Raw genomic sequence first — 18,796 nt, 5'->3', positions numbered from 1 at the left:
CAAGGAGCCCGACCCTTTGGCGCTCCCGGTGCCCGCAGACTCGCTGTGCTTTGCCTTCTTTTGGGCCCCCGTCACCGGAGTGCCCTCAAAGGACTTAGAAGACCGCTCGGACCTCTTCTTCTCACCTGCTGGGCTCTTTCCTTCCAGCCAGTTGGCGAGGCGGATACGCCGATCCTTCATGGTCCATTCCGACATGTTCCTGCAAAACGCAGTCCTCCACGTGCGTTTTGTCTTCATGAAGGCAGTAGAGACATCTCGAATGCTCGTCCACCTTGAAAACATTCTGTGATCTGCATCCAGGGCAGTTCCTGAACAGCTTGGATCCGGGTGTCGAGCTTCCCTTGTCCTGTGCCATGTCCACGAAGTAGGCCTTAGATCTTCTGGAATCCTCCAAGAAGCGTAGCTCGATGAAACTTCCCCCTTGAGGGGCGTAGAAAATTCTGAAACGGGTCCCCGTTAATCAGAAGTAGAAACGGTAGTGCTTGAGACTCGATTGACCGAAAAAATGAGATTAAACTCTTTGAAAAATCGCAAAAATCAGTAAAAGCTCGAGAGCTAAATCACAAGGACTCCCAACACTTGAACGTGCGGTACAAATATGAGCATGGCTGCCAGGTGCGGGGCTTAGGAAGAGGGCAGTCATTGGCTGGGGGCAGTATGACCCAGAGACCAGTGATTGGTTACTACTAAGAAAGACAGATCAGAAACTAAACTGATACTGATTTTTTCTTTACCGAGGATTCCCAGCCTGACGACGGGGAATATTCATGAGCATGTGAATCCATGCCAGACCCCATGCTGGAGAAATGACTATTCCAGGTAGGATCGAAAAGGGAGGAGAAAATAGAAGGGGATGGGTGTTGGCGATCTTTCACAGTGTGATCGATGTAAGGTTTATCTCCACCTGCATCACTTTCCCACCTGAAAATCAGAGAGCCCTTAATGGCAGGAGGGTTGGTACTTGAGCATTTTTGGGGTCCATGTTACTTTATTCAATTGAACTGCACACAGACTACTGGTCCCATAATGCATTTGGCGGAGCACTGAAAGCTCCTATTGCGGAAAATGTAATGGTTGAACAAAGAAAACCAAACTCAGGAAATAGCTTCACATTTCTACTAATGATGCTGCCCCTTATGTGGTACAAGTCACCTATCATCATTGGTCATCAAGGAAGGATCGAACTAGGGACATTTTACATTTTTGAATTTTAGTATTCCTAGGCAAACCGTCCCATGATCACAACCATGGCAGTACCTACTATCAAATACGTTTCACTGATAACAGGACTTTAGGCAGGCTGAAGGAGTTAATTGATCAGAATAAAACTTAAATTACTAAAGAAAGCATCAAGAAAAGCGTATATCTATGCGAAGTGGCAGAAATAAAAAAAATAAAGGAGGACAGCTTTGGCCAGGTACGAACCCAGCACTTTTGACTCCTCATTTCCCAAGGGCGAGCGTTCTGACCTTTGGCCCATTCATCCTCTGGCTCTGATGCACAGCAGAATGTTTATGAGCCTGAGATCCGGGCACCCATTTGTAGTGAGGACTGAGCCTGCATGTAGGGGTCACTTTAACTGCTGTTAATGACAAGGAGAATGCTAGTGGTGAATAGATATCTTGCATGGTTGTATCAGTATTGCATCCAGGATATTTTGCAGTAAAAACAAAACGACGAGAGAAATTTATGTACAACGTGCCAGAGCAGGCGGGCATCAGGGGGCAAAAGTAGAACATTTGATTCAGCATCCAGGGTTGAGCAGCCATTTATTCAAAAAGCACTGCTTTCAGTCATTTCCCAGAAGTCGTAAGGTTTCTGTTTGCGCATGTGTCCTTCGGAAGGCTATTCCATAGATGTGCTGCCTGCGCTTGGAACGACCTTCCCAAACCCTTCACCCGTTTGCTCTTTGGGATGACCAAACAAATAGAGTCACTGGATCTTGTTACTCTCTTAGGACAGGAGGCACTAACAGTCTTTCAAGTAGGTTGGTGCATTGCCATAGAGGCATTTATCTACCACGGTGCAAACTTTAAAATGAATCCTGGCTTCTACCGAGAGCCAGTGTAGGTTTTTACGATGCCTTGACATGTGTTCTCTCTTGGGGGTGTTTTCTGTGAGGTGCACAGCATTGTTTTCCAATATTTGGAGTTTTTGAATGTAGCCCTTACCTGCACCAGCCAGTGGAGCACTACAGTAGTCTATGCGTGGCATAATGAAAGCATGAACTATGGTAGTGCAGTTTGCTTCGGAGACAAAGGGTTTAACTAACCTAAGTAGCCTCAGGTGATATTGTGCCTTACGTCTAGTGTGATTCATTTGTGCATCTGCATTGAGAGAGGCTTCAAGCACGACTCCCAAGGTCTTGACCTTCAGGACAGTACAAACCTGATGTATTTGTTAAGTTTTGAGCGTGCCTGAGCCGAGCCAAAAAATAAGTAGCTCTGTTTTAGCCACATTAAGGCACATGCCATTGTTGGCCATCCGGCTTTGAATGGCAACATAGATCCTTGAGATTTCGTAGGAGTATTTTTCTTGGTCACTACTAATATTTACGATCAGCTGGGCGTCATCAGCATAATTAGAAAAGCCAACTCCTAATGTATATAGGAGAGCGCATAAAGGGCGACAGAATACATTAAAAAGGGCTGGTGAGAGACAGGCACCCTGTGGCACACCGTACTGTAGCCTCTCTGGTTTGGAGCAAGCTTCACCCCAGACAATTTTTGACATTCTGTTTTGCAAGAAATATTCAATCCAGAGAGCTGCCCCATTGGAGCAACCAGCAAGATTCTTCAATCTACCTATAAGCCTTCTATGGTCAACAATTTCGAAGGCTGCTGAGAGATCGAACATCAGCAGCCCCACCTTGCGGTTGTCCATCATTTTGAGCATTTTGCTCTGTAGGTCCAGGAGGGCACTTCCCGTACCTTAATGAGACCCGAGCCCAGACTGTCTGGAGTGGAAAACATGAGGTTTCTCCAGGTGCTCTTGTAACTGAAGGCTAGCGACTTTATTGACCACCTTCATTAGAAACAGCACATTAGTGATACGTCTATAATAATTAGTATGGACCTTATGGTCCAGCCCTGTTTTTTTATTTTGTAGCAGTCACTGCCATGTTTTTTTTTTTTTTTTTAGAGAGTCTGGGATATAACTATCCTTGAAAGTTGCATGAATAAAATGGACCAAGTATGGGAGGAAGATACTAAGATATTCCAATATTATTTTGGAAGGGAGAATCTCACCCTCACAGGTCATGGGCTTCATTTTGCTTAATGCCTTGGCCAGAAATCCTTCCGAGATCATTTGAAAAGGTGAACATATGATTGCGTTCATGGTTAACGTCATTATTACTTTCCACTGAGATTCAAACGTAGGATTGGTAAGGTTTTCCTTAATTTGGATATGTGTAGCAGTAATCTTGCCTGCAAATGCCTTCTGCACTGCTTCACAATCCTCTAAATTAGGGGAAATTTGGTGAAGCGTCGATTTAGGTTTTTCTGAGTATTTCAAATAGCTTCCTGGAGTTGTTTTTAGAGGCTAATCTCTGCAAGTCAAAGAACGATTTCTTTGCTGACAGAATTTCCACACAATCTAATTTGTTGAGGGTCTTCCAAACCTCCCTGTGTTCCTGTTACTGATCTTTTTGCCAAATTCTCTCTGCTTTCCTCTTTTCTTGTTTATGGGCGGAGAGAGCTGGCAAGAACCATTTTTGAATATTGGACAATTCCTAATGAGCTTACCTTTAACAGGCGCTACATTATCCAAATATTTTGCTAGAGCCTTTTCATATTCAGGCAACAAGAGGAGAGGGTGTCATGATTTGTGGTGGAATTCATGAGTTCTGTGAGACACTGCACCAGACCAACACTATTCACTATGTTGACATTTCTACTCGCCACCCTTTTTATGAGGTTATTTTTCTGGACTAATGGAAGAGTCATATAAAAAGTCACCAAAAATGGTCGGACCAAATACAAGGATCAACACAAATCAGGCAGGGCATCAGGTTTCTTGCTACAATCCAATCAAGAGCATTACCCAACTTATGGGTTGGGTCCCTGCTGTGTATAATAAAATAATTGTCTCTAAAGAGCTGTTCTAGGTGAAGTGCTTCAGTGTCTTGAGGATCATTAAGCCATCTATTGATATCCCCCAGTACCGGCATGGAGTTATTTGGTTTATGTAAGGAGACTAGAATGCCTGCAATCTTCTCGTAAAAAAGTGGCGTGTCCGAAGGAGGATGGTAGAGAAGTACAACAATCACACAGTTATTAGGAGTGGGTGTAATCTTCAGAAAAATGATCTCACAACATGAACAGGTTATGGGTACTTGAAAGAATTACATTTCTTCTCGCACCACACATGGCAGTCCCCCTCCCACCCCCCCTTTCCACTATCACTGTTTTTGCCAAAGAAAGTATAGCCGGCAGGTATTCCCAAGTGAATGTTGAGGCCAACGGAGTCCTCTAGCCATGTTTCAGTAAGGCACATAATATCGATCTCGTTTTCTCATATAACGTCCCTGACATCTGCAGCATGTCTATCCAGGGACCTAGTGTTCAGTAATGCGGTTTTAACGTATTTGTGATTGGCTTCTACAGTTGTGTGAGCATCCGACTCTGTATTATGTTCCAGGGGCATGATGTTTTTGTAAGCCAAGAAGTTTAAATTGCGATCACCCACCGTTGATGACGGACCGTACCTGGTAACCAACTTTAAGAGAGGCGGTCAGCGCCGGTGCGTCAAGCGCAGACTTCCGCAGACTTGCTAGTCCCTGATGCGCCAGGCAGACACGCCTGAAAATATACTAAGCAGGCGCGGACCACAGGGCTAGTGGGTAATGTAGATCAAAGCGCTTAAGTTCACAAGTAGGGACCAGCTGTGTCTCCCGAGGTAAGGAAGCATGGTTACACGCAGGGAGTCCGGAACAAAATACAGTATGAAAAAAATGTATTAAATCAAAGCAGTTTAACCTTGATAAAATTCAATAAATGTACAAATTCGAATCTAGCTAAACCAGACTTCCTGTTCTGGATAAAACAACGGATCTAAGAGTAACAGAATAAAACAGAATCAATTACACAAATGACCAAATGTCATTGTAAAATACAGTAAGCTTCTGCTCTGCAGGATGCATGGGTTTGACTTGTACGGTGAGGCCTTGCTGTCAAGAACGGGGAATGCAGGGCAGTGTCAGAAAGCATTTTGTAGTTTACGCACAACATTTGGCTTATGTATAATTCCTTACAGAACCTCCTCGACTCGATCAACCTGCCAGTCACCTCAGCCTGATGGCAGCAATAAGCTGACAAAGCAGCGCCTCTGGTTTACACCAGGTGATAGGTTTTGGCTGGCCCATAGTTCAAGGGCCAATGTAAGCCCCAACTACACCAACCATTAGGTTAAGGACTATGGACATTGATGCCCAGCGATTCATCAGATACAAGACACCTCGCTTGGCACTTCCCAGAAGCATAACATGGAGTGAAGCAATGTGAATCTTAAAGACAATTGGGCCAAACAATGCTCAAGCCCTAAACATTGAACACAATGTGAGCAATCGGTATGTGCATATGTCTTGACCCAAGGTGTGCAGCATATGTCCCTAAATTCAAGGACACCGACAAGAGAGGAAGAAAATAAAATACATTTAGGTCAGTTGCACATGCAAGATTCCCATTATTGATCTCGCCCCCACCCCTCTATGTCCGGGCAGAGAAGCCAGCCATTTGGGACCAGGAGCGAGCATGCCTGCATTCCGGCATTAAGATTTTATAAAGAGAACACTGCTTTGTATCATCATCTCGTCCCATTGGTTTCCAATTGCTAATTGGTTTTGAGAACACATTTGATTATGGCTGTGCAATGATGTTGAGCAATTTTTGATGGGCGAGTGTTGGCAGGTTGGATATGCAGGTTTTAGGTATAATTATGATTAGTCATTCTGTATTACAGTTAGTCACTCTGTATGAGAGTGAAACAGTGGGTTCGGAGTGTGGGTGAATGATTGCTGAGAGTGGTGGGTTGAGATGACCGGAGAGTGGCTTAAATGATGGAATGGTGGTGTGAGGTGAAGCAGTAGGTGGATTGTGGGGAGGTGAATGGGTGCTAATGTACCATGTACCTCTTCCGTCTGCTGTCTCAAACTCTGCTTTGAACACATTTCATAGCACTGTAAAGGACATACGAATGTTTGACACCATCAGCACATTTTTGTAAAGTCAACAGTTCCAGACATTACTGGAAAGGACTGGGTAAAATTGCATGATACAGACATAGATGTTCTAAAGCTTGAATCCCAACTAAGAGAACTAGGTTTTTCATTTGTCTAAGCAGATAAACGGAGTACAATTAAATTGGATAACAGTGCCTCTTATTATTATTACATTAATATGAAACGTAAAAACTGATAGCAGGCCCTAGGTAAAAACAAATCCTTAATATTTTAGACAAGGCTCGGATTTCCTAAAATAGTACAGTCCAATTCATGAATATAGCATGAGCTACACTAGTAATGTTGCACATGGTGGATCCCCTCGGGGTTCCAAAGAATTCAGAGGGGGCAGGGTAGACCTTATTTTTAAGATGGGTGAGAAGAAAAGCTAGAAATAAAACAAGACCTTCATTAAAAAACAAAACTTTATTTGGTCCATGGGAACCTGAGTTTGAAAATGGCCAAAGGATTACTATATTACAAGGAATAAGAGCTCTGATTAACAATTGTTAAAATATCCTATGTCTTATAATTGCTGAACAATATATACATTTTTTTTTAAAATATTCACAGCTCAGAAAGAGGTGGAAAGGTGGGAGGATCAAAGAGGATAAATGGATGAAGGGGAAAGTAGCTGTTCAGGGATAAAAGTAGAGAAGAAAAAAGGGAGGACAGACTAATGGCAGAAAACAGACAGAAGAGAGGTCGGAACAAGAAGTGCTGAGAAAGACATTGACAAATAAAAAGCAGACACTTTAGTATTCCATACATAAAAAATTAAAACGTGTTCCCAGTTGTTAATCTACACAGGCAAAATTTGCAAACACCCACCTCCACAAGAGACACCCCCCTAGCATCCACAAAGAGAAAGTAAAGCAATCTGTTCTATAAATACTTTATGTAAGAGACACCATCCCCACAAGAATACAAAATAAAATTACATAAAACCAGTGTAATCAAAATATTGTTAAAAAAAACAAAGAAAATCAAGCACATAATCCCAATTGGTTTTTCTCAAACATTAGACCCTCCAAAACCGATTCAAACCAGTCAGCTGGAGAAATCTGTCCAATTCAACAGGACACCCTAAATGTTTTTTATTGATATTGCACATGCACACTAATTGCAAAAAACCCTGTCTCCCTCGTACACAACTGCTAGGAAATCTAGTATTCCTGGAACAGAATTTATATATAGAAAACTGTGTTCCTGGCATACACCTTCTAGCAAACCCTGTTCTCCATAGACACAACTTTCAGGAAACATTGTGTGTGTGTCAAGAGTTGCGACATACAAGAAAACCTGTGTCCCAAGAATACAACTTCTGAAAACTCGATGTCCCTGCTCCTCAACCTAAAGTGCGCACAGTCCTACTATTACACAATTTCCTGGAATAAAGCATCCAAGGTATAAACATTATAGGAAGCCATGTATTCCTTGTACACAACTTACATGATATACTCTCTACTTGCCTACACATCTTCTAGGAAATCAGTGTCATTGTTACACAATTTCCAGGAAACTCTGTGCCTAGGAACGCAGGTTGCAGGAAACTGTGTTCCAAGGATACAACTTTCAGGATACCATGTGCTTTGGGCAGCACGTTTGCTTGAAACCTTATGTATTCAATACACAACTTCTAGCAAACAATGTTTCCCTATTGCAAACTCTCAGGAAATGTCATAACACTGACAACTACTAAGTAAAACCATCAGGAAACCCTGCATCCAGGAGTAGATGGAGCATTTGGAGGACTCTGCATTCTTGTATATGGTTTCAGGCAATGCCTGTGCTTTGCCTATATATTAAAAAATATATATATAGAGAAATATGCCAAGTCCTAATGACAAATTAACTTCCCCTGATTGCCATTGTACAACTTATATTTTTAGTAAGGCAGATCTGGATAATCCAACAGCAACCTTAGGTTACAAGCTGCTGGAAAGCTGGGACATGATTTACGTGCAGTTTGATTCCCCAGCAATGGTGCTCTTTCTGGTTTCAGAAGTTGATATTTACTGTCTTAATGTCATAAGTCTGGCACGGTATGTATGTCTTTTTAAAGGGAATACAGACACTTTCTTGAGCTGATCTGATCAAGGGAGCCATTTCAGTTTGTTTTCTGATTCAAATGTGAAACCAAAAGCCTCAGAAAGAGGGAGGGCAGAACAGTAGCTTCTGTTTTTTTAGCCAAAGGAAAAGAGTATGCAAAAGCATTTGAGAGCCATGTAGCCCATTGAGTCCATCAAAGACTAAACAGTTGTGTTCCTAAAAGATGTGGAAGGAATTCAATGAAGCTGCCTTGCACATTTCTTACAAATGCCATTGCAGGGACTGTGTGTTCTGATGGGCTCGATTTCCTTTCTGGTAACTATTATGAACAGAAGACATTGCGCCTAGAACTAGGCTGCTTGCACAGTGCCCATCTTTCTTGGGCCGTATGTGACCAGAACCAGTCTTGCCAACACAAAGCCCATTTGCCCAGGCACAGTAATATTTCAACGCCCTTGTAACATCAAGTGTAATCAAACACCTGTATGGTATGTGTTGGACTTAAATTCTAATGAGCAAGCTCATGGACTGTTACAGAAGTCAGAGTTGTATTCCAACGATCAAATTCTCCAAATCACATGGAATGGTTCGTCCTCCAATGACCGAATCCAGCCAGCTCTCCTGTCAGATGCAATGGTTACCCAGATAGCTACTATACTCAATGGGAATCAACCACCCCCATAACCGCCCCCACACACACTTAAAAAGACCTCCCATCAAATGGGACAATACCACACTAATGATGGACTTTTTACTAGTGCAAGTTCTTTTTTCGGCCCTTCCAAGAAGCTACGACTTTAAAGAAAAGATCCAAGGAGAAGAATTCCTGTATCGCGTCATAGCAGAAAGGTATGCAGTGGGGGTGACATCATTGCAAGGCTGCCCTGACCAGATGTAAGTGATAAGGGAAAAATGCATCCACCTCACACAATGGGCTAGAGACATGAATGACTAAAGCGGTTCCATTTAACATAGCAATTGTAACAAAAACCTTGGGGTCCCACCAAAGATTTCTATGCCATCCTCGGATACATTTAGGTGTCCAGGTCACAAACATAAAAGGCAGACTGACAAGTCGAGGGATATTAGGTCATGGAGAAACACAATGCCACTGGCTTGTGACAAAAGAACTTGCCTTCAAAGATGCCTGAAGCACAGTCCAATGGTCCAACATGGAAGAAATAAAAGATATCTGCCTGGTCTAAAAGGGTGCTATTAGTATTGTCAAAATGGGCACAGCTTCAGAATTGCCAGCATCACCACAGTAGTGAGCATATAGAGGACACCGCTTCCTTTCCCTCAAGTGGGTCAAGGGATTTCTCACCATGTGTTTCATGACCGATCGCATGCTTTTAGCACGGTTTGTCAAAATCGTAAACATCTTTTTTTTTCTGGGGGGGAATCGGAGCTCGCAGAGCTAGATAGTAGGCCCTGAATTCCACAAAACTAATCTGATGCATTTATGTCATGGCAGATGAAACCCGTAAGTAACAAGATCTTTGGTGAGGGCTCCCGTTAAGTTTAATATTTTGCTGCCCTATTTCAGAGGCCTGTGTGGATACCTTGGGCTAAAATCATTGTATTAATTGCTGCCACAATCAGCAGGGAGAAATCACGAAAGGAAAAAAAAAGATTCAGAGTTCTTATCATGATGAACCGGCTGTATGGAAGCAATCACCTCTGGTGGGTGGTCGTGGTGGCCATCCCACACAGTAGATATGGTACCTTTAGATACAGAGGGAGCCTCCACTTGATAAAACGTAACCGGATGTTCCTTTGCTCCTTTATCAACAATGGGAGATAGTGTAGGAGAAAAGGAGAACTTGCATGTAAGGTTTGAAAAAAATATTGTTAGATACTGCTACAGAATTCCTTTGTGGCATGTTTTGAGCAAATGTCAGCATGTTGTAGGCTTTGGTTCATTAGATGTAGCCAGACTGCACCCCAGAGTCCAGCGTCTGTTCCCCAATTGCTCAGAGCTTAAGTTTTCTCCAATTTCTGCATCACACTGTGCCATCAAACAACAGGAGGGCGTGGTACCTGTTGCTCAATAGCCAACAGGAATCTTAGGGCGCTGGCCGAGGACCACAACCGTTGAAAGCCTGGAAATCTTTAATTTTTAGGACCTGGAGATTCAAGCTCTAAATCTCTCCAAAGGGATTTAAGTAACATATGTTAAGAGTGATTTTAGAATGTCCAGATGTAAATGCCAAAAAGCCAATCTATGATGCTTCTGTTCTTTTAAAATAATTTGGCACCAGTTTATACAATGCAACCAAACTGACAGCAACTACTAACTCAATTTTCTATTGCTCTCTCCAGCGTAGTCAGTGGCGAGCATTAATAAACTTGCTCTTCGAAGAGGTAGACTGAGAAGACCTCTTGCAGGCTTTATTTTCGACCTTTCTTGAACCCCTTCTAACAGATTTGGACCTATCACAATCAATGCTGCCAATGGCAGAGGAGCCCAATGAGGGAACTGGCTGATAATCTAAACAATTCCGCTCTTACATTCCTACACTCTCCTTTCCAACAAGCTCCAGCAAGGGTCTGACTAGTAGGCCATGGATCCAGAAGGTGCTATGTCATTGTTGTAGCCATTCAGACAGAGACTGTCTACTCCAACTTCTCTACTGTAATGAACTCCTGCTGTAGCAAAGTATTGTCCTGAAATGCTTTGGAGCCTTTGCCTCTCTGAGGAAGGTCTCCATCGATTTACAGTGACTGTGTTGATGGCCATTGGATGCACTAGTGGGTGATAGAAATCTTAATGGATGGTAGAGGCGCTAAGGATGAGAGGTGATCCCATTGTTTCAGACAGAATTCCAGTGTGTACCTAGATGCAACATGAACTGAAAAGATAGAGTAGATAAAAGATTTCTTTCAGACCTCAAGAGTCCAACATTATTAAGTTATTAAAAAGGATTCCAGGCAAGAACATCACTTTTAGTTTGGGCTTAAATTCTGCCAACTGGATATCTTTTCCTGTACTTGCCAAAGTATTGGATCAATTTGAAGAACTTTATTATCTTATAAAGCGCTTTTCAGACTCCCAGCCTAAGGTCCACTTCAATTGTAGATTTTCCTAATGAGGTGTTTGGCAAAGGATCTACAGATCTGTACTTTTGACAGTAGAAGCATAATCAGACAGATCTTGTTTTAGGGTATAGAATGAATTTAAGGTTCAATAGATCAGGATGCAAGCAAGTGTAAACTTAAACATCAAGTAACATGGTTCACTCGAAGCCCTAGTCTATTTAAAAAAAAAAAATGAACCACAGAGGAGAAACCTGTTTCGGTGTTTATGTGGGTGCCACTCAGATGTGATGAGGTCTGTGCATGTTCTCCTAAATAAAAGTAAGATATTTTGAGCCGGCAAAACAGTAAAAGGGCGAGTGAGAGTAAATTCAGACACAATTAACATGAGCATAGAACATACAGGGATTACTAATTCCCGATACAGGATTACCTGAAAACACTGACACTATGACCCTTCTATCAATGGAACCAGTGTGGTCAACGTCCAAGGGTATGGTTGTGTGTACTCATTAGTGAAACAATTTTAAGCAATTACAGCTTTAAGGAAGCTCTTCTCCCAGCTATACACCCCGTTAGTAAACCCACTATAATGCCATACATACTTTGCTCAAGTTCGAAATGTGCATTGTAAAACAACATTTCCAGGAAACCTTGCATCCTGGAACAAACTATCATGCAAAACCTTTAACCCAACAGGTCATCTTTACGCAATGCATGATTGCATAAAAAGGGATGGTTACGTTTATGCACCTCCAAGATGACATGCTTTATAACATGGAAAGAATACAGTCAATTCAAGTACATATAACTAAAATAACTTCTGGCAGCGCCAGTTGACCAAAGCAACACCCACTCAGGGAACCTGTAAACCATGTTCTGCAACCGACAGCTTCACCAAAGAGCAACACAAGCTGCCCCATTATCACAGCATAGGCAGCAAGATATCCTCGTGGCAAGAACCATATACCTTCCTTACTCCAGAAACCAAATGTTGAAACATTCCCCCTGTGATCTAAAAAAAATGTTATAAAGAATTTAGTGGCTTTTCTTTACTGACATTAGAGTCCTCGTCACTCTGTCAAGTCAAGCACTTCATTTTCTTCAACTATTTCCGTGATGGAACCGATTATCTCTGCAAGTAGGTAGAATACAGCTTTTCAACCATGCTATGAGAACCCAAACTCATGGGCGTTGGAGGTCCTGTAGAGCAAAGGATTTGTGAACACAGAACATCTAAAACTACTCTGCCACGCAAGTGGAGACTTCTCATCCTTGGCCAGAGAAGCACATCATGGTATACAGAGGGTACCCAAACGTATCATCACAAAGCAAGCTACGCATATTGAGGGTAATAGAGACAATCAACACATAGGGAACTTAAATATCGCCACCTCATATGGGGAGGCTAAGTGAGTCTGCATTACAAAGGGAGTCAGAGTGTCAAAGCCTTAAATCAGGAGCCCAAGCATTTTAGCCTTGCATACAGGGATGCGTTGCTCACGCAAGGTGTCCAAGTGTGCCAGCCTCACACTAGTAGACATACGGAGCACACATGCCTCATCCACAACCTGGGCACTGGGGGTGTATAATTATCACACACTTAGCCCAAATGCCACATCCCCACACACACACAGGAAGGAAGAACAACTTCTTAAACAGGAACCAGAACGGAATATTCCAAGAAAAATATTCAGACAATGAATGGTTATGTCTCCCTGATTAGCAGATTCTAACCCATGGATCAACTGTAATTCTAAGGGAGCTGTAGAAGCCCTCAGAGGTTCAAATCTGGAATACTCTGGTGAGCTCTGGGAAAGGTGTGTGCATATACCATCAGAAGGATGAAGAGAAAGACATCTAAGGGGAATTCGAAGTTTAAAAATCAATCTTTAAAAAGTGATGTGATGAAAAAGAATGGTCAGTTACACAATGCTACCACCGCAGGCAATGACAATTACAAGACGGCAAGGTTCTCCCTCCTCACGATGTTGAAAGCGCAGCCGTGTATTGAGAACTCAGAAGTGAAAAGTGCCCTACCCGGACAACACGTAGTGCTGTCAGCTCTACTGATCCATGAACCCCCCCCAACCCAGACACACACAGAAAGAACCAGCCTTCCTGGCTGACAAACAGTGGCAATGTGCAGCCATGATGAGGCAGAGGAGAGAATTCTTTCAAGTTGTTCCGGTCTTCAACCCCCTTGGACCGGTGCCCTGAGAGTTGCAAAAAATTCAAGCTTCATTTGCATTAATCCATACTCCTCCTTAATAGCCAACCATCCCCATGTAGCATGATAGTTTTTTTTGGAAGGTAATATGGGTTGGCAGAATAGGGATTGAAGGGATAATGTTCTGATGGCTGGGAAGTGAAGCATATGTCTTGTTTGATAAGATCCCGCTTCACACTCGCCAGATGTCCAAAACAGAGCTCATGATACAGTTTCAAGTACTTTTCATCCACACCATCTGATAGATGGATGCCAACACACTGTAGGGAGGCACTGTCAATCATTCTTGGATACTCTGGGGGCTCGACCACAGCCGAAAGGCAAAAAGGGAATCGTCGGGTTAGGTCCATGTGTCATAGGGGCCGGGGGCCGTGCAGTCCAGCCACCTCAGGAGTGAGCAAGGGGCTGTGGGTCCCTTTAGTAGATATCCAGTCATTGAGAAATGCTTGACTGGCCTTGCGATGGGCCAATCGATGGGTGATTGAGAAGCCAGCATTGCCTTCCAGTTGGGAGAGGATCACCAGCACCTGTCTGAAAAGAAAGAACAGAGTGTAAGAAGACATGTATACACAGTACCTAACTATGGAACTAAGTAATTAGTTTAAGTTCGCTTTTGTAAGGCAACATTCAATCAATTTCCTCCGACTAGTGACATACAAAGGCGGTAACAGTAACAAGTCCTTCGCAGCAGTACCCTTCAAATACAAGACTTCAAGCTTTCCCTTGTTGCAAAAGTCCAGGTTCAAGGCAGCCAAGGGGGTGGTGGGCAGGGGGGGGTGCACGTACCAGTTGAACAAGTAACGTGGTGACGCCAAATGTGGCATTGGGGGTGGGGATGTCACTGTACGCAGCGCTGCTTGCATAAGGGGACACAGACGCAGTGCAAGAAGTTCCATGGTGAACGCAATGAAGGGTGGGTGTTTTGGGCACAGTAATGGGTAGTTGTATAGCACGGGCAATGGATGGGGGTAGAAAGGACCTTAGGTGGGTAACATGGTAGGGGGGATTTTGAGCAATATGTGAACAGTAGAGAAGCCATTTGCTTACAGGCCCATGTTAGGAAAGCATTTCTTGCAGACAGCTCATAATAAAAAACGGCAGTCCTTTTGTGTGACAGCAGAATATAGTTTTGAACAGTCAGCAGAAACAGTGTGCAGAAATGTTGCACGGCTGAAGTTTTCCAGGAGAATGCAGTCCCATCGAAGTCGCACAGATACTTTCGAGGCCAACGAGCTAGGCACCTGGGTGCATGCGGAGAATTTGCAGAGAAATAGAAATCAAATTCAGGTAATTAAAATCCAGCCACGGTGTGGCATTGTTTTTTCCAGACTACACTTGGCAGCAAGGCATGAGACAGGAGCTGGGGGGACAGAGCGTTGAGGTAGGGGGGTAGAGGTTATGGGTCATGTGACAGTGATCCAATCAGCGGAGAGAGGTTTCGGTGTCCATAGAGTGCAACATTATACAGTGTCCTCGCTAATGTTCACTGGGCACATCAATGGTCAGACTGTGTGTGAATGTCTCGCCCCTTGCCATCTCAAGTCATTTTGTATATTGGGCGTTGCCAACCAATGACAAAGAAGTGTTTTTGACTGATCAGCACCATCACCTAATTGAGGGGCGGTGTGGGAAGGTTTGTGACATCACAAGGGCTGTAATTGTGATTCTATGCCAAAGAAACATTGTACCCAATCAGGGTCCCTTAACATATACATGCATATAGGGCACTGACGTAATTCCACCAATTAGCTCCCGTGACCCTGCCCTAAAAATGTAACTAAAATGTTGTATGATAATTCTGTCATTTGGGTTTAAAATGTGAAGCCGCAGTTCAGTTCCACAGGGCTGTCTGAGCAGTGCTTCGCAGCTGTTTGGGTCCAATAAATGTGCATTACTTCTTACTTGATGCTCCTTTTTTTAGATTGTTTTTTGTTCCTGCAATTACTTTTACCAGAGGTCCCTGGTACACCCTAAATAGTGCCTTATAGTACAATGAGCATATGAGCCACTTGTAAGTTACCAACACATGCAAAAACCAGTGCAAGAGTGCTTTCGGCAAAATTCTGCAAGATAACATATCACATTGCTAAACTGTAACATTAGTTCAACATGTGGGTCTCCAAACAATGGGCCTCAATAGAGCCACACACCTTACGTAGAATACCAAATCAAATGCAGGTTATACATGACGAATAAGAGAACTTCAAAGTTTATGAAGGCGGCTTGACTCACTTGACAATATCAATGCTGTGAGAAAAGGGGAGGAAAGAGGGACCGAGACAGAATGATGAGATTTAAACAGTGGGGGAGGGAAGAAAAAAAGACCCACTCTTAGGGCACTGCACTCATGTACTACTGTACAATAGTCACTTTACTCTCTATGCTTGTAGCAAATACATGGACTGTGTGACTGACACACTGAAAGTGGTATTTAAAGGTTACATTGAATAACCCTGGGACTTACACAACACAGGGTGCCAATTAGGTGTGTGAAGGGCCACCTACAGACAATATAAGAGATTCCCCCGATCCATTCCATCGGTAGCACCCTGCTTCATAGTAGCAAGACAGATGCTGAATAGCCATCACTAGTTAAGAAGTTGGGACTGGGTAATTCAATCATTTAATGGTACCATTGGTTGACCAATTTGACTATCAACACAACGTAACTTAATTTTATATTCAGATAAAACTTAAATGAAATCACACAGCTAAAATATAAACCATTAAAGCACTCATGATGTTGGTTATTAACTAAAACAGACAGATTACATGACAAGCAAGTTTTACTCAGTTTATAGAACCCAATGACGAAACTTGACAAATTAAATATAGATGAGCCAAATAGAAGCGATCAACCACAAACTTTTTCCTATACAACCAGGCTCTCCAGATAAGTTGACTACCAAAAAATGAACTGGATAATTTCTTAACGTGTAGCAGCACCTCTGAAAAGAGACTAGCAGCATAATGTTTTGGATACATTTTCTTGATACTAACGTCCAGTGGCAGATAAACAAGTCAAGAATGGGGCTGCCTAAACTTATCAAAACAAAAGAAGCGCTCACTGAATTGGCTGGGGCACCAACCATATCCCAAGAGAAACAAGGGATACTAGTGTCCTCAGAAAAGGGATAAGGTGAGCGGATAACAGATTTGAAGGCTGGTCCCACCGTAAAGGTATCAGAGTACAACTGGAGGAACCTCTGAGTAGAATCACTGGCAAAAGAGCAATTGGAGTTATGATTTATATGAATTGGCTTCAAGAGGTTTTCAGAATGAGAAAATGAAACAAAACGTTTCTTCAATTATACATTATTATAATTGCCTTGGTAGTAAAAGAGAAATAGGACTCCATATGTTTGGCCATGCTCTTATTTATCATTTGGTATAGTTTGATAACTATTCAAACAGCTGTGACCTCATTAAGAGTGTGGTAGTAACATGGAAAATATGGTCCTTTAAATAACTTGAATTTTTTAAAACGCCAAATGATGGTAGGCGTCCAAAAGAAGAAATGGCCACCAAAGCTTTTAAGTGCTTATTTACCTTTTGCACCTGTGGAGGATAAACACATATGAATGTGCATTTAGAACGTACATGGGAATTCAATTGTACATTGATATGATTGAGGAACCGCCGAGATGCGTTTTGCATGCTGCAGCACGACTCCAAGGACTCTGCAAATTCGAACACATCACCCGACCCACACTGATCTGCACTGGCCCACCCTCTGCAGCAATCTCGTATCATCTTCAAATCCTGCTGCATCATCTAGAAGGCAGGCACGCTGAAGTCCCCAAGCTACCTCACTGAGAAACTCAGCCTCTCTGGAGGCCAGCGATCCAACAGAAGTAAGGACATGTGCAGACTTGGACCCTGCCGCTGCAGAAAGGAACAAACCAAAAGACGGTCTATGCCCCAATAATTAGGAACCTCCTCCCTGTAAATATCAGAATTGCCCCCTCGCTTCCACAGTTCAGGAAGGCACTCAAGATGCTCCTCTAACACCTACGTCCACACACCCTCCACTCCCCATCCTACATCAGACTGGGTAATCTGATCCCCTCTGTTTCCACCCCTGGTTGCTTGTAGATCCATTGTAACAATATTTTCCCACCCTCCCTTGCTATATTCCTACTCCCTTGTTTCTCTGCTTCCCAAACCATGTTCTTGCCCCTTAGACTGTAAAACGCTCTGTTGCTTCCTGAAGCTAGGTCTATGCTTGATAAATACCCTAACAATAATAATAATAATGACAAGTGTGTTCAATTGAAAATCTTTGAGTTGGGCGCACTTAAAGCTAGTCACATACCATTAATAAACGAAAAAAGAGGTGCCCTGAAATCTGTTTTGACCCATAACTGGCCTTCTCTTCCAAGGCAATTGTCCTGAACTATGTGCAGCAACACCCCACGACGCATCACAATTTGCACGTGCCTGTCGGTTTCACCCTTGGTGTAGCACCAACATTGCTTCCCTTCAGGTGGGAGATTACGCAAGATGCTTGATGGATAACGGGGAAATGTGGTGTTTGAACATGCTGTTGCTTCTCTCGGCATAATTTAACATAGCCACCCATGCCAACCTGAATCTACTACTGGAGCCTTTTCCATGGGTGTCCGTGTCCTGGAGCTATTTACATTTTATCTCTAGTCGTACACAGATGTATTTCCTCAGCTCCGGCACCCTCATCATTCCTTTTGGGGTGTACTCTGTATGTTCAGCATGTTGAGATTTGCACAGAGCCACTGAGAGATGCAATGATGGGCACTGCCAGAACATAAAACAACCTCAAATGTATGTTGACCACTGCTTTAAAGGCAATCTCACAATGAGTAGGGACTGAAGTCACAGAACTATGTAAAACTGAATTTACCAACAATATAGCTCCTTCTCATGACAGCAGCCCCCCCCCATGTTAATGAATGCCTTTCTTTACTATGTGCACTAGGTTTTTCCCTGTGACCTTAGCAGGGAAATCCCTTAGCCTGACAAAACAGTTATACACAATGTTATCAACAAACATGTTTTTGATCCGTATGTGCCAATGCCTCCAAAATAAAAACATTGTATCCAAGTTAGATTTTAGAGCCACCATCCAATCTTCGGTACCCACTTGGCTTGATTCTCTCTGGTGGAAGGGGCTGCAATACCTAGGAGTTTATACTGTGGGATCGGGTCATTTAGCTGCTGAGATCAAAATGTCTAATGGTTTCAGGACACTAAACGAAACCTTTCTTAGGAATGAAATGTCA

At 42.9% G+C, this 18,796-nt stretch overlaps 1 protein-coding gene across 3 annotated transcripts in view; it reads right to left on the bottom strand.

Moving 5' to 3' along the window:
• Positions 1-6,627: 6,627 nt before the first annotated feature.
• The window catches only part of CAPN15 (calpain 15), a 776,524-nt gene continuing 764,355 nt past the window's right edge, over positions 6,628-18,796 (bottom strand). For all 3 annotated transcript variants that reach the window (XM_069646897.1, XM_069646898.1, XM_069646899.1), the window contains one exon: positions 6,628-14,069. In XM_069646897.1, the coding sequence (XP_069502998.1) occupies positions 13,892-14,069 (178 nt within the window). In that variant the 3' untranslated portion in view covers positions 6,628-13,891. The remainder of the gene's footprint in view (positions 14,070-18,796) is intronic.

The sequence above is a fragment of the Ambystoma mexicanum genome, chromosome 2q (genome assembly GCF_040938575.1).
Source record: "Ambystoma mexicanum isolate Mex_15411 chromosome 2q, UKY_AmexF1_1, whole genome shotgun sequence".
Lineage (NCBI taxonomy): Eukaryota > Metazoa > Chordata > Amphibia > Caudata > Ambystomatidae > Ambystoma > Ambystoma mexicanum.
This window is presented reverse-complemented; position numbering and strand designations above follow the sequence as displayed.